Consider the following 16,602-nt stretch of genomic DNA (forward strand, 5'->3'; position numbering starts at 1 on the left):
CCGAGCCGCATCCAATCAGCAGGGAGCCAGTATGACATCACACGGAATGGATGTTCTTTTTTGATCCAGAATGCATTGCCAACATTAATAGAAGCGTCTGGGCCAGGTCCCCCGAGCCCAAGGGTGGAATGGTCCTCAAAGCATCACCCGTGGTCTGGGCTCCCAGCCTTGGGAGATGTGTCTCCAAGCAACCTTGGCTGCAGGCACAGCAGGAAGTGTGTTCTGCGCCCAACCTCTTTTGCATAAGAACACCGGAAGAAGTTCCTGGATCAGGCCGAAGGAGCCCTGTCTAGTCCAGCACTCTGTTCTTGCAGTGGCCAACCAGGTGCCATGGTGGGAAACCGGCAAGCAGGATTGGAGCGCAAGAACACTCTGTCCCTGCAGTTTCCAGCAGTTGCTATTCAGAAATATTGCTGCCTCCGGTTGTGGAGGTTGGCGGTTCGAATCCCTGTGATGGGGTGAGCTCCTGTTGCTCTGTCCCCCTCCTGCCTACCTAGCAGTTCGAAAGCACGCCAGTGCAAGTAGATAAATAGGTACTGCTGCGGCAGGAAGGTAAACAGCATTTTTGTGTGCTCTGGTTTCCGTCACGGTGTTCCGTTGTGCCAGAAGCAGTTTAGTCCTGCTGGCCACATGAGTTGGAAAGCTGTCTGTGGAAAAACGCTGGCTCCCTCAACCTGAAAGTGAGATGAGCACCACAACCCCAGAGTCGCCTTTGATTGGACATAACCATCCAGGGGTCCTTTACCTTTACCTTTTTACCTGTGTGCAGAAGGACTCTCTTTTATGCATCCTGAATCTTCCCACTTTCAGCATCATTAGATGCCCACAACCTCTACTGTTATGAGACAGAATAACTTTTTCTCCATCTGCTCTCTCTGTACAAACCTTTAACACGTTGCCTCTTGCAATGCCCCAGCCGCTGAAAACTCTCCTTATAGGACAGTCATTCCACCCTCTCAATTGTTTTGAATGCCTTTTTCCAAACCTTTAGCAACCCTCCAATATCCTCTTCAGGGTGAGGTGACCAGAACTCTACACAACACGCTGTTCTGGTACTCCAAGTCTATATGAGAATCCCCATAACCCATTGCTTTTTCCCTTGCTAGGGTACCCTAAGAGATAAGGTCAGACACATTGCCTGGCCCTCAGGAGAACCAAAGGCATCGGTTTGACACACCTGGCAGAATGAAGTGGTTAGAATTCCGAGACAGGAGGGGGGAATCTTCCTTTTCAGAGCTTCGGAGGTAGAGAGTGCCAGTTTCAAATGCTCACCCATATATAAATAATCCTCTGCATGTAAATAATAATAATAATAAATTCACATCAGAAGAGTGGTCTTCTAGCCCAGCTCATTCCCTGCCTGTTTTGCACTGAATTTGTCATGTGGAGGAGCATTTTTTTAAAAAGGGTTCTCCCCCCCCAGCTGTGATGCAAAGTGGTATATTCCATTCTCCACCAGATTCTGATTCCTGCACAGTGAGCCAGGCTAGAGTATAGAATATAGAGAGAGCTGCCTTCCCTGATCCAGATGTTTTGGACTACAACTCCCATCAGCCTCAAGGAGCGCCAATGGGAAGTGGCCTTTGTTGGGAGCAAAGCAACAGCTGCAATAAGTTACCTGGGTGGACCATTGGGTGGGAGGATAGACAGAAAGGCAACCTGTTCTTCCCTTGCCGGTTCCTTCTCTTTCAGCAGCTGTTTGTTGGCAAAGTAGGTGGCCTCCTTTCTGACTTGGTGTCCTCCCTCCCTCTTCCTTCTCAAGGTCAGCATGATTAGTCAGTGTGCGCTAGTGCCGCCATCTTGGCCGTGGGAGAAACCTGTGCTCAGAATGCCTTTGTTTGGCATGACAAATAAACCTCCAATTTCCTTTGTCCTTTCAACCTCACTGGGCTTCTTCTTTCTGCGCAACGCTGCGATATATTTACAGCAGGCCCACATCCTACATGTGGGGTTATTATTCCAGGGGTTCGTAAAATCGTGCAAAAGAAGGAAGACCCCTGGAACCACACATCCCGTTTAACTTTCCTTGCCTTCCGGGGATCTGGGAAGGCTGCATGAGATCTTGTTGGGACTTTGCAAGATCTCATGAGATCCCAGGCAGCCCCTTCTGACTGTCCCTCCCCCCCCCCGCCGCCAGCTCCCCATTTATTTATTTATTTGTCTCCTGTCTGTGCAAAGTTGAAATCACTTAAGTAAATCACACATAAGTTGCAGGTCTACTGCACCAAATTCCAACAACCATTAGCCTTAGAAATAAAGGAAGGGGTAGGGGTGTCCTGAGACAAAGTAAACCGATGAAGATGGTGATGATGATGGTGATTATTATTATTGATAATGATTATGATGATTGATGGTGATGACGATAATGATTATGATGATTATTTATACCCCGCCTATCTGGCTGTGACAAGGTGTGAGAGGCATGTTGAGAGAAGGTGCAGACAGATCTATCCATTTTCGTTTCTCTTTCTTCCTCATTTCCCCAGCCTTCCATTCTTCACATTTTGTACATCAGTTTGAGATTCTTTTATTTTTTAAAGTCCTTGTGAAAATTCATCACTGTGAATTTCTCCTAAGTTTGTGTGAAATTTTGCCTAATGTACACGTCTTTGCAAAGCAGGTAATCCAACATTTGCATGTTACTTTCACCAAGGCACACATTTCTGTGTATGTTTGGCTCCAGGATGTGCATTTTTCATGCACGTACATTGACTGGAAACCTGCACTGCAAAATTCAGAGAAGTGCAAATTTCGAAGTGCAGCTAGGTATCTGTTTGTGCTTTGTTTCGGGGGGGGGGATGCAAATAGGCCAGGTTCACTTTTAAATGCAAACTGTATTAAATTTCTGCCCCCATCCTGAGTTGGGTCAGGAGGAGGAATTCCCAGGAAAAGAGAACAGCGAGAGGGAAAGTGTTAAGACAGGAGCCGGTTGTCATGAATGGTGGGATGGAGGGGCAGCAATGACTTGACCTTTGGTCGCCTGCATTGCTGAGGCATGTCAGAATGGAGCGGGGAAGGGGTGAGCTGGGGGCAAGGCCAGCATGGTGCAATGCAGGGGGCAGGAGCCAAGGGACAGCTCTGCCAGCGTGTTTGCACCACGCTGAACTTGCTCCCTCCTTGTACCTGTCCTCTGTCCTGGTATTTAGCAGCAACTCAGGCAACCAGGAGTGAGTTGGCTCTGCCACACCACAACGCCACCTGCAGCTTACTCTGAATCAGGTAAAATAACCCAGAGCCTAGTGCAAAGGGGAATGCTGCCCTGTGCTCCTTGCTGAGGAAGGGCAGGAAATACCATACTTTTCCGTGTATAAGTTGCCCCCGTGTATAAGACGTCCTCTATTTTGGGGGACTCAAATTTAAGAAAATGGGGAGAGATGGCTTAGAGTTGTTGAGCTTTTTTGGGGGGGATTGCCAAAAATTGCTCACCCGCATGCGGCACAAAATCAGCCCCTCGTCTGTCCCCTCGCTGGCAGAAGCTGCCAATTGCCCACCCAATTGCCACAGAGTCAGCCAATCAACACCAGCCCTTGGTGCAGCAACCAATAACAAGCCCAATAGCCGCTGACAGCAACCAATCAAACGTCCACCCTATGTACTATCCATGTACAATACAACCTCCACTTTTTAACCTAATCATATACACAGAAAAGTACAGTAAATGCAATCAATCAATAAACGATGATGGTGGTACCAAAAAAAACGACTAGCAGAGCAGAAACAAGGAGCAGTAAATGGGTGAATATAAAAATACTGTATATTTGTAAACAATAAGGAGATGGAACGAAGAGTTGAATTTTATCCCATCCAAAAAATGGATTGGCTGGGGCAACCCAGCCAGATGGGTGAGGTATAAATAATAAAACTATTATTGTTATTGTTGAAAATGGAGTTGTGTCAGGGGAAAGAAACAGTCTGTGTGTTCCTCCAACCAAAGTGACCTTCCAGTGGCTCATTAAAAGTGAGTAGATATTATGATTATATTTATTCATGTCCCTCCTTTTTCCAAGTCAGGAACTCAAGGCAGCTTCCAGATAAAATAGAGACGGCTAAAATCATAGGGGGTAAACAATGCCTAGAAAGTACCAATGAAGGGTTAGAGCCCGCCACCTTCTAAGGGAGTTCATTCCACTGCCAAACAGCTCTTGCCGCCAGAAAACTTCCCAATGTTTAGTCGTCATCTCCTTTCTTGTCATTTGAATCCATTGGTTTGAGTCTGACCCTCTGGAACAGCAGAGGGCAGGACTTATTTTGCTGCCCCGCCCACTTTTGCCTTAGCCCCGCCCACTGCTGGCATATGGCCCCTGGGGAGGGGCTCAGAGGGAAGTGTGGCCCTTGAGCTGCAAAGGGTCCCTCACTCCTGGGTTTGATGGATGGAAGAAGACCTGACATGGCATAAGTCCCTTTCCTACCTACCCCTGCCTTCCCACTATGCACTGCCCGGAGACAAATGACCAGGATAAGCTCAGTAGAAGTCTGGCACCACTTTTATTTTTAATGTGCTTGTACAAGAAGTTCCCACAGGCGAGAAGGGGCTGGACCCACCCAAAGAAGGAAGAGGGTCTTCTCACCAAGAATGTGCCGTGAGTCGAGGAGCTTCCAGATACTTTGAGGATCTTGTCTGGTTCCTCGGGTGGGAATTCATTCTCAGGCTGACTCTGACATGAGCTCAGACAGAGTCGCGCCATCATCCAGAATCCTCCTGCCATCTTTTGCTTCCCAAGACGGTTGCAAAAGGGCAAAGTGAGGATTGATTCGTGCCGGAGTCCGGCTGCAATCTCTCTGAGTGACAGCAGCATGGCAACGGATGGGATCAGGGTCAGGCCCATAGCTGTGCTTTGAACCTGTGGCCAAGACCCTCTGGTCTGTGTTTGTGGTTGAAGGCCTATTTGCCCCAGTTACTGGGCCTGGTCCGGCGCGTGTACTGCCACGGGGTCTGTGGTCGCGCCCTGGTGGTCCAGGGCTGGTACTGCCATTGGGTCGTTGGTTTCACTGTGGTGGGCGGCTTCCTCTTGGGCAGCCTGTAAATAATGCTGGGCCGCACATTCCAGCCCAGGAACTTTGTGCTGGTGAGATACCAGGGAGTTGTCGGCTTATAGGGGGGGAAAGTGAACTTATAGGGGGGGAAAGTCCTCTTGGGGCCCGTGTACCAGCCCCACGTGCTACGAGGCCGTGAGGTCGTGGTTGCAACATAACCGGGGCGTTCAAACGAGTAAGTTGGCCGGGCCTTGCCCCCGTACCCGTAATACTTGCCGTTCACCAACATATGAGTGGGTCTCTTTAAATTGGGTGCCGTTGCCCAGGCTGGGGGTGAAAAGAGGGTGGAGGCGGTGCTGGGGGGCTTGGTCGGGGGCGGTGTTGGCTTGAATGGCGGGACAAGAGCGGAGGCAGGAGGGTTCTTCAGTATTCTCTGGATCCAGTAGTAGAAGTGCTGGGTGGCAGTGAAAACGCCCGGGACCTTCCCGACCGTGCAGCCTCTGCCCCAGCTGTTGAGACCCACGACCCAGAAGCGCTCGGATCTCGCTGGCCTGCACATGAGGGGGCTGCCCCCATCGCCCTGGAGCGGGAAGAGGGAAGTGGCGTGAGGAGCGAGGGCAGAGGCGATCCGTCTCATTTTGCCACCGGGGCAAAGAGGGGTCGTGCCACACTGTGTGTCCATTCCCACCCCCTTGATACCCCCACCAAAGCCTTGCTTGCTGGGGTTACCTGGTTGTAGGATGCAGTTTCTTTTTATTATTATTATTCACATAATATACATTCTTTACAATAGACAACTCCAAAATAAAAATCATATATAGCAAAACCGTAAGTCTCATGGTTTCATTTACACTGATCTCCTTTCCAATACCTTTACTTGATATTTCTATGCTGCTTTCTGCTTTCCTTATAGAATCTTTATGGAAATTTAAATTTCTTAAAGCCTATATCATTTACCATATATTTTGCTCTATAAGACGCACCCGTTTTTTAGAGGAGGAAAACAAGAAAAAAAATATTCTAAATCCCTGAAGCCAGAACAGCAAGAGGGATCACTGCGCAGCGAAAGCAACGATTCCTCTTGCTGTTCTGGCTTCAGCGATAGCTGTGCAGCCTGTATTCGCTCCAAAAGATGCACATACATTTCCCCTTACTTTTTAGGAGGGAAAAATTGCAACTGATAGAGCGAAAAATACGGTAATGCCTTCACCTCCCTCCCCCACAACCCGGTACTTCCCTCCACCCCTGTGCGATACTCTTTACCTTTATTTTTGTTATTTTTGCGTTCCTCACTTTATTTGTTATTCGATCCTTAATATAATATTATCCTATCTCCTTGCGCCTTTTATACTTTTGCATATTAATTTTTAAGCTTAAAAGGTTCCAGGCAGCATCACACAAGGACCCCACCAGATCACCCGATAGCCTCATGAGATCACATGGAGGCTTCCCTTGACCTTCCTGAGACCTGAGCAAGCAAGAGAAAGTGCCTAGTCTCCTGAGGTACTGCCAGAACCCAGAAGCTTCTCTTCCCTTATCTGGTGGTGGCTGTGCCTGTGGATTCTGCCAGCTGAGGCAGCCTGCCTCGTGGATGGGCCAGCCCTGGGCAAGGAGACTCAGCCATTCACAACCCCTGAGGAGCCAGGGAAGGGCTAATTTCACATGGCTGGAATCCACTGCCAGTGCCACCACTCTGCAAGCGCCCTTGCACAACCCGGTTAAAAGGGGCTTCTGGCGCGGAGGCCTGGCATGGCAGCACCTTCCCATTCTGCCTCAGGTGGCAAAATGGGATGCACCAGCCCTGCAAGGAGATCCTTGCTTTCAGGAACTGCAGCTGCAATGCACATCCAATGGCCTTCGCTTTCAATGGGATTTGCCCAACAACACTCTTACACGGGACAACGCACAGCCAGCCACAATTTTGCCACTGACAGGAAGGAAATGAATCAGGTGAGCTTGCAGAATCGTGAGATTGTACACTTGGAAGGGGTTCCGAGGGTCATCTAGTCCAACCACCTGTGATGCAGCAATCACAGCTAAAGGATCATGACAGGTGGACATCCAGCCTCCTTTGAAGAGAGTCCCCCAAGTCAAAGGTTAGTCTTTGCACTAGCAGAACTGCTATATCCATGTTGGAGCCCAAAACCAACTCCCTACTCTGAACGAATCTGTTAGCCAGGCACCAACAGACCCCTGCACATTTTACTTGAGCAAAGGACCTTTAATGGGAGCATAGGGGGGCACACCTTAGGCTCCTCTCCTTGTTGAGTGGCTCCTCCCAGTTTCCCACATGCCTGGGCTTAGCTTCTGCACCAGGGAGCCTGCTCTGAGCTTGCAAGTTCCTCCTTAGATCCCTGAACATCAAGAGCACCAAACTAGAAACCTCCGTTAGCTCCTGATCCTGGTTGCTCAGTGTGCAGTCTAAATACTCTCTGCTCCACAGCAAGCTTCTTCCTCACACTCCCGCTGGCCTCCACTGGACCTCCCCAGCAGGTCTTGGCTTGTAACAGGACACCTCAGTTTAGAAGACCAGGGTGGAGCTCGGAAGACCAGAACCTCCATGATGGGGAATGAGGACGCTGGGCTTTAGCTCGCACCTACCTTACATCGGTCCACCTTTGCCTCCTCAGATATGACACAGATGTTCTCCTGTATGATCTGTCCATCATACCACTTGCTGCTGTTGCAGATGTCGGAGGGCATTATGGTCACCCTGGCCTCCTGCATGATGTCAGCGTACGGGGCACGCCCTGTGGGCAGAAAGCAGGGAGAAAGCCCAGCTGGTACCTGCCTGCTGGAGCTTAATTTCTAACGCAAGAGGTCTTCTAGGCAAAGCTCATCAAGAACTGACAGCACCTGACCTGGTGAGAGCCTCGGTCCCAAAATCTTGGGTGTAAGGAGATGGGCTGAGGGTTTCTCTCCTCGATGAGAGAAAGTCACCCTGCTGCACCTACTCAAGAGATACCTGGTGATATCAACATACGCGCTGACCCAACTGCACTGGCTGCCAATTAGCTTCCGGGCCCAACTCAAAGTGCTGGTTTTCACCTATGAAGCCTTAAACGGCTCAGGACCACAATATCTCGAGCCAGGGAGAAAGCTTGGGAAAGTTTAGTTGGAATAGTTTAGTTGCTTGAGCATTTGACCAGAAATCCAGGCATCTGATCTGTTCTGCATGGGAAGGAATGAACTCGGCTGCTGAGTTCTGGTCCTTCCTTTCGAAGATGCCATGACAGAACTTTTTGGGGAAAGGGCTGTTGCAGGTGATGGGAGGCATCTGTGGAAGAGATGCTGCACAGCTGCTGCATATCAGGATAGAGGATGCTGGGCTGGTTGGGCCAACAGACAAGGCAGCTTCATGCATTTGCCCAGGGCAGCTGTTTACCAGCTCCATCTGGTATGCAGGATGAGACCCTCCCTGCCCGCAGACTGTCTCGCCAGAGTGGTGCATGCTCTGGTTATCTCCTGCTTCGACTACTGCAATGCGCTCTACGTGGGGCTACCTTTGAAGGTGACCCGGAAACTACAACTAATCCAGAATGCGGCAGCTAGACTGGTGACTGGGAGCGGCTGTTGAGACCACATAACATCGGTCTTGAAAGACCTACATTGGCTCCCAGTACATTTCTGAGCACAATTCAAAGTGTTGGTGCTAACCTTTCAGGCCCTAAACGGCCTCGGTCCAGTATACCTGAAGGAGCATCTCCACCCCCATTGTCCAGCCCGGACACTGAGGACCAGCTCCGAGGGCCTTCTGGCAGGTCCCTCATTGCGAGAAGTGAGGCTACAGGGAACCAGGCAGAGGGCTTTCTCAGTAGTGGCGCCTGCCCTTCAGGAACGCCCTCCCATTTGATGTCAAAGAAATTAACAACTACCTGACGTTTAGAAGACATCTGAAGGCAGCCCTGTTTAGGGAAGTTTTTAATGACTGATGTTTTGATGTATTAACCTTTTGCTGAAACCCAGCTAGATGAGCGGGGTATAAATATATTACTATTACTATTATTATTATTGCTATTATTATTGCTATTATTATTATTATTATTATTATTATTATTATTGGGATGCGGGTGGAGCTGTGGGTTAAACCACAGAGCCTAGGACTTGCCAATCAGAAGGTCAGTGGTTCGAATCCCTGCGACGGGGTGAGCTCCTGTTTCTCGGTCCTTGCTCCTGCCAACCTAGCGGTTTGAAAGCACGTCAAAGTGCAAGTAGATAAATAGGCAGGAAGGTAAACGGCATTTCTGTGTGCTGCTCTGGTTCGCCAGAAGTGGCTTAGTCATGCTGGCCACATGACCTGGAAGTTGTCCACCAGCTCCCTCGGCCAATAAAGCGAGATGAGCGCTGCAGCCCCAGAGTCGGTCACGACTGGACCTAATGGTCAGGGGTCCCTTTACCTTATTATTATTATTATTATTTAAAGAGCAACAATCAATTGACTAAGAGATTAGTACAAGGGTGTGTGTGTGTGTGCATGGACTTCCAGATGTTTTGGGGCCCCATCAGCCCCAACCAATGTCCAAGGCTGATGGGGATTGTAGTCCAAGAACATTTGGGGGACTGCAGGTTCCCCCACACTTGGACTTGTCCCTCCAATTTCTGCAAAAGTGCTGCCCTCTGTTATGCCATTTCCCCCTCCCCCAATTCCTGTGCTCAACCTAAGGACCTTAAGAGTCTCCAAAGCAACAATTCAATCCCTCTTTCTTTCCTCGCCTTCACTTCTGAAACTCCCAGCAGGGACGCATCCTGATCGCAAGAGGCTGGCTGACTCCCAGCCCTACCTCAAGACCTGAGGCTGTCAGGGTGATGGAGAATGGACCACGAGAGGCCCCTGCAAACCACGTCTCTTTATGGGGAGGGGAAGGGGGTGGTCCTCACACTTTATCTGTGTGATGCCCCAACCACAGGTGTAGCAATGGGTCAGGGAATCCACCTCCAGGTTTTCGTCCGGCAAACAGGCAGGCTGGATGTAGTCATTGCAGACCACTGGCTTGTCCATCTCAATCAGGGTGATGTCATTGAGATACCCCTCGTGGCGGAAGTGTTCGTGGTCCACGATTCTCTTGATGGAGCGGACCTGGGCATCAGGGCCGGGGTTGGAACGCTGCGTGACACCAATGTGCACCTTCAAATACTCAACTTTTACAAACCTGGGGGGCGGGGGGGAGGGAAGACTTAGAATGAGATTTCAGAGAATCACAGAATTGTAGAACTGGAAGGGACGTCAGGGGTCATCTAGGACAGCCCTTTGCAATACAGGAGTCACAGCTAAAGTATCCCTGACTGTTGGCCGTCTAACTTCTACTTAAAAACCTTCAAGGAAGGAGAGTCCATCACTTTCTGAGAAAGTCTTTTCCGCTGTCAAACAGCTCTTACCATCAGGAGGTTTTCCCCTGACGTTTAGTTGGACTCTCCTTTCTTCCAATTTGAAAACATTGACTCAAGTCCTCCAGAGCAGCAGAAAACAAGCTTGCTCCATTTTTCATGTGGCAGCCCTTCAGATATTGGAATACGACTATCCTATCACCTCTCAGTCTCCTCTTCTCCAGGCTAAACATACCCAGAGCCTTCAACCGTTCCTCATCAGGCTTAGTTTCCAGACCCTTGATCATCTTGGTTGCCCTCCTCTGCACACCTGCCAGCCTGTCAACGTCCTTCTTAAATTGTGGTGCACAGAACTGGACACAGGATTCCAGGTGGGGACTGGACACTAGACTTCTGTGGAAGTCTACATCACACTATTGTGGTCTACTAAGATACCTAGAAGCTTTCCACCTATACTGTTGGCAAGCCCAGTGTTCCCCCATTCTATATTTGTGGGTCTGCCAAGGCACAGTTGAAATTCATTTTGTTAAAGTTATCCTGAATCCTGATTCTGTGGTATTAGCTGCCCCTCCCAGTTTGGTGCCATGTGCAAATCTGATTAGCATTCCTTCAATTCCTTCATCCAAGTCATTTATGAATGATTGGTGCTAGGCAAAGCCGCTTCCGCCCTACAAAGGAGGTGGGGTTGCGGGCGACATGGCCCCGACACGCGCGCAGCGGCTGGAACCAGTTGCTGCGCAATTGGGGGGGATTCCCAGCCGCGTCATCACCTGGCCAGCCAATCGGCTGGCTCAGGGGGCATGGCCTGCCCTATTTAAACCAGGACGCGGCCGGGGGATCTCCCTCTTTCCCGCCTGCCAGCTGTTCCTGTTTTTCCCACCTTCCCGCCCTATGAGGTTTTCGTTCCTTGACCTTGCTATGGACCTTGGTTGGTTGCCCTTGAGGGGCCTGGTAGGAATTTTCCCACTTGGCAAATTGGCACCAGCCACTTGGTTTTCGCCTACCTTGTAGCAAATCATCAGAATTTTCTTGGTATTGGCGGTTAGGCATTGATATTGTTCTGTAGATGGAAGAGGGGAGGTAGCGCCATCCCCTGCCCCACCTATTGAAGGGTAGTCCGATAAAGGATTCTGGGGGGCGTGGCCCTGTCCGAAACCTAGGGAGGTGAGGGCCTAAGGCACGCCCCCTAACGATGACCCCAGGGGAGTTTCTAGTTGATGTGCATCAGCAGGGCTCCCCCTACTGGTGGTTAACCCTTCCTGGACTTCAAGTGGATGGGCTGAAGTCAGGTATAGTCGGTTAGGACCAATGCCTGAGCCAATACCGCTCATCACATGTATCCAATGAGGTTGTGGCCTTATTTAGCCCATTAACCTTAATAATTGTGTCACGTGTCATTATTTCCACGGGGGGGGGGGGGACTCACCACGCAGCACCAGGCTCAGGACAGAACTTTGAAGAGCATTCCAGGACTCACCCAAGGGGCTGAATGTTTTCAGGAAATCTCTGGTGTGTGGTTGTGTGTGTGTGTGTGTGTGTGTGTGTGGCACATTGGAAAGAATGGTGTGTTCAGAAAGTGGCCCTGGGGTCAGCAGCACCAAGCATGATGGAGTAAGAGTCCAAGGAACATGAAGCGAAAGTGCGGGAAGGGCCAAAAGGGACCACTTGGGGTCTGGAACAGGAAAGGAATAACAGCTGGTCATTGATCTAGACATCTCCTGTCTTCCCCAACAAATGGCAATGCTGGCTTGGGCTGGTAGGAGTTGCACAAACAAAAAAAGTGTAACCCCCCCCCCCCAAGAGCAAATAACAGGGTGAGTCCTTTAAAAGAGGCCCTGTGGATACAGAGTACACATGTTCCACTGGGCCTCTCTTAAAAGACTCAGCCTGTATTAGTGAAAGGCACACTCAAACAAACATTTGTCTTTGTGAAAATAATGTGTATGGGGAAATTCCTTGCCAAGATATGTACCGTATTTCACTCCATAAGACGCACCTAGTTTTTAGAGGAGGAAAACACACACAAAAAATAATCTGAACAAAACAGTGGATGTATGATTTATGTGGTTCATGCTGTGGCCACAGACATGTGATTTGACAGTGAATTTGGGGTGACCCAATGCAAAAATCCTGAGGATCCATGTGGATCCATGCTTTGTAACCACGTTTTTGTGCCATTGTGGCCCCACGAAACAGTGGGTGCGTTATTTTTTTGGTGCAGGCTGTAGCCATGGACATGCTATGTGATCTGATGGTGAATTTGGGGTGACCCAGTGCAAAAATCCTGAGGACCCATGGGCTTTTACCTCCCCCCTGCCAGGCAGCCTCCTTTATCGCTAGCGTCCTTTATCACCCTCCTGATCACTTGCCAATCAGCTGCTCAGCAGCTTCGTTTTGACACCCCCTTCCCTCTTTATATATATATATATATATATGCAGGTTTTGGTGTCCTCGGGTGTCTTCCCGTGTAAAAGTTGGGGTGTCTAGGCGACGTTTCAAAAAAGAAGAAAAAACTTCCTCTCTTTTCCAACACATGAAAGAAACAGGACACGAAATTAATTTTGCAGATTCCAAATTGCTCTTTAACACGGAACATCACCACAAGAGAATAATCATGGAAGCCATCGAGATAGAGAAACACCCTCACAACATGAACAAGCGTGACGACACATCCCGCTTGCCAGACATCTGGAAATTAGCCCTCCCCACAAAAACTGACACCAGATCCAGAGGCACACAGAACGCCAACACCAATCAACCACACCAGACCCAAACCCAGACCCTCTCCACAGATGAATTACTGACACCATCCAGTAGCCAATCCATGGTGGCACCTCCGGATGCTGCACCCCCCTGCAATCCCTACACAGATCTGGCTGACACAAGCCACAAAACCACAGCTCGCCCCTATACACGAAGCCAAGCCAAAGCACAACTAAGTGCAATACAGCCATCTTCTCAGGAAAACTCTTCACAAAGTTCAAGAGGTCAAGACACAAAGACTTTAGCAACTAATCCACACCTAATGACCCACCTAAGTGGTACTCAGGATATCACTCAAGAAATCACTCAAGGTATCTCTCAAGTAATTAAGGAACAAAAGAAGAAAAGGCACACTAGCCTGGGAACTTCCTCTCTGCCCAGAACATTGGAGGCTAGACACCACACCCCCTCTACAGTATTTATAGGAACTCAAACATTGAGATCCCGCTCTGTTCCAGTAACAAGAAGCCGAAAGCACCAGCCTGAAGATGACGAGTGAGACCTCGTCGAAACGTCGCCTAGACACCCCAACTTTTACACGGGAAGACACCCGAGGACACCAAAACCTGCATTCCTGTACCCGTGAAAATCTACGAAAGCAAATATATATATATATATATATATATATATATATATATATATAAAAGTACAATCTGCTTTTTGCCCCCGGGCAATTCGGCTTCAGGGACCATGCATTCGCTCCATAAGACACACAGACATTTCCCCTTACATTTTAGGAGGAAAAAGTGAGTCTTATGGAGCGAAAAATACGGTATATCCCTATAGATCGGAACATTAGATGAATCTTCGTACAGAAAACGCTTGCGAATTTTCATTCCGACTGATGTGGGCATGGGGAGAAGCTGAGTAAAGTCGAAATGGGGCGGTTTGTCTACCTGGCTTTGCTTACTTTTGGATCATAAAGCAGTGAGCGGAGGAAAGGATCCACTGGGCGTTGATGAGGGAGCCTGCGCAGAAGTGCTTGGGCCCCTGGCTCGTCGGAAACTGGAAGCTGACAACCCACGGCCATGTCCCCGGCAAAACGTTGGAGCCGCCCACGATCCTCAGCGAGTTGCCGTGGCTCATAGCCAGCGGGCGGCTTCCGCACACCCTCCTGTGAAGAAGGGAGCAGATCAGGGAGACAGACAAGGAAGGCACACTTTATAGGTGCAGGTGGGAGGAGGCAGGTGGGGCTGCACAGGTATCATGGCTCATGAGCTCCATTCCAGTGGATGAAGAAGAGAAGAAGAGTTTGGATTTGATATCCCGCTTCATCACTCCCCTTCAGGAGTCTCCAAGCGGCTAACGTTCCCCTTTCCCTTCCTCCCCCACAACAAACACTCTGTGAGGTGAGTGGGGCTGAGAGACTTCAGAGAAGTGTGACTGGCCCAAGGTCACCCAGCAGCTGCAGGTGGAGGAGCGGAGACGCGAACCCGGTTCCCCAGATTAGGAGACTACCGCTCTGAACCACTACACCACACTGGCTACATCAGAACTGCAGCCCCACACGACAGGGACCCTGTTAGACTTGGAGAAGTGTAGACCACAGCGCCACCCACGTCACTTATGGACTCATTGTTAAAACTGTGTTTATGGAAGACAATCTTACTTGGTCACGAGGGATTGCCAAAGAAGAAGAAGACTCAGAAACACTGCCATCCTGGCTAGTAGCCATCAATAGCCTTCTCCTCCTCCACAAATTGTCTAATCCTCTTTTAAAGCCATTGCTGCCTCTCCTGTGGCAGGGAGTTCCATAGTTTAACTATGCACTGCGTGAAGAAGTCCTTTCTTTAATCTTGCAGCAAAAAGATGGTATCTTGCCATTCCGCGTAGGCAAAATGGTACCGTTAACAGCAATCTGAGAGACTCTGGTGTCCTTTTACTAATTATATGGAACAGAAATGTGATTCTGAATTATTTAAAGCTTTCTCACTGAGGTTATAAATAGAAAGCATCTTCGGGATATCAAAACTGTAAATGCATTTTGAATGTTCATGCATAAAAATGCAATTAAAATAACTGCATATTCTGAGGATAACTACATTCTAATTTATGCTTATGCAAATTTCCACCCTGTCTCTCTGCCCCTCGGGTACCCACAGCAGCAACTAACAACATTGTTTTGTTGTGTTTTTTTTAAAAAAATAATAATCCAATAATGAAGCCAAATGCATGCAATGTCAAAACACAGAAATAGTTTTAAAAACAAGAGCAGATCAAGAGAGCAGCCAGCTCAAATGGGAAGCATCCACCATCAGCAGGAGAATAGTCAGGTCACCAGGACAGATTAAAAGGGTTTTTGCATTTATTTCCCACCTGTTCTTCAAGGGGCTCAAGTTAGTGTATATATAGCCCTCACCCTTTCCCCCTCACAACAACCCTGTGAGGTAGGTTTGGCTGAGAGACAGTGTGTGGCGCAAAATGACCCAGTGAGCTCGATGGCCAAGTAGGGGGTATAGCATGGGTAGGCAAACTAAGCCCCAGGGGCTGGATCCAGCCCAATCGCCTTCTCAATCCGGCCCGTGGATGGTCCGGGAATCAGAGTGTTTTTACATGAGTAGAATGTGTGCTTTTATTTAAAATGCATCTCTGAGTTATTTGTGGGGTTTAGGAATTCGTTCTTTCTTTCCCCCAAAAAAAATATAGTCCGGCCCCCCACAAGGTCTGAGGGACAGTGGACCCGCCCCCTGCTGAAAAAGTTTGCTGACCCCTGGGGTATATGAACCCCAATCCCCCAGATGATAGTGCAGCCCTCTAACATCGACACCACACTGACTCTCTGTTGTGCGCCCAGAAAAGGCATTATTTGTTCACTAGCGGACTGCCATGGAGGCTCCAGAACATCACTGGGGCTAACTGCGATGGACGGACGGGTCCTCCTCCCCCTCTCCCCGATTCTGGTGTCACTTACGTGCAGGTCTCATCCTCTGCATGCGTGGACCACAATGCGGAAAGAGCCAAAATGGGGAGAAGCAGCCACAACATCCTACATGGCGCAGCGCATGACGGGTTCCACCAGCGATTCCCATTGCTCGCGACATCACAAACTGTCCTTTTGGGGTCTGGCCAATCAGCTTGCAGCCAATATGACATCACACATGGTAGAATGACGTTCTGGGTTTTCTCTTTCCTCCCTGGAATGCATAGTGCTCAAGAGTCCGGGCCCAAGGTTCCCATATGCCCAGGGCCGGATTTAGGTTTGATGAGGCCCTCAGCTTCTGAAGGTCATGGGGCCCTTGATATGTCCAGCTGTCCTTTGTCAACAACAAATGGTTGCTGCTTTTTGTGTTGAATATAAGCTATATGGTCATTGATGGACCTAATAGGTATCTAAAGCCATTTGCACATAAAAAAATAGGAGCCCACAGCCCACACAACACAAAACACTGTTTCTGTATGTAGGTTTTATTTTATTTGTTTAAACCCAAACCAGAATTAAGATTGCCGGAAGAAATATCAACAACCTCAGATATGCAGATGATACAACCTTGACAGCAGAAAGTAAGGAGGAATTAAAGAACCTTTTAATGAGGGTGAAAG

At 49.1% G+C, this 16,602-nt stretch overlaps 1 protein-coding gene across 2 annotated transcripts; it reads right to left on the reverse strand.

Annotated features, from left to right (window-relative positions):
• Positions 1-4,466: 4,466 nt before the first annotated feature.
• LOC310826100 (acrosin-like) lies at positions 4,467-16,099 on the reverse strand. Of its 2 annotated transcripts, none has more exons than XM_083700686.1 (5): positions 15,974-16,099; positions 13,959-14,176; positions 9,853-10,124; positions 7,576-7,724; positions 4,467-5,554 (listed from the first exon to the last, which is right to left on the reverse strand). In XM_083700686.1, the coding sequence occupies exons 2-5, from the start codon at positions 14,090-14,092 to the stop codon at positions 4,883-4,885; spliced, it is 1,227 nt and encodes a 408-aa protein (XP_083556812.1). In that variant the 5' UTR covers positions 14,093-14,176; positions 15,974-16,099; the 3' UTR covers positions 4,467-4,882. The 2 variants fall into 2 exon arrangements, with proteins under 2 accessions (XP_083556812.1, XP_083556811.1); XM_083700685.1 differs by having other exon boundaries at positions 13,973-14,176; positions 15,974-16,093.
• Positions 16,100-16,602: the final 503 nt, after the last annotated feature.

This window comes from Podarcis gaigeae (assembly GCF_964106915.1).
Source record: "Podarcis gaigeae genome assembly, chromosome: 10".
In the NCBI taxonomy this organism is placed as follows: Eukaryota; Metazoa; Chordata; class Lepidosauria; order Squamata; family Lacertidae; genus Podarcis; species Podarcis gaigeae.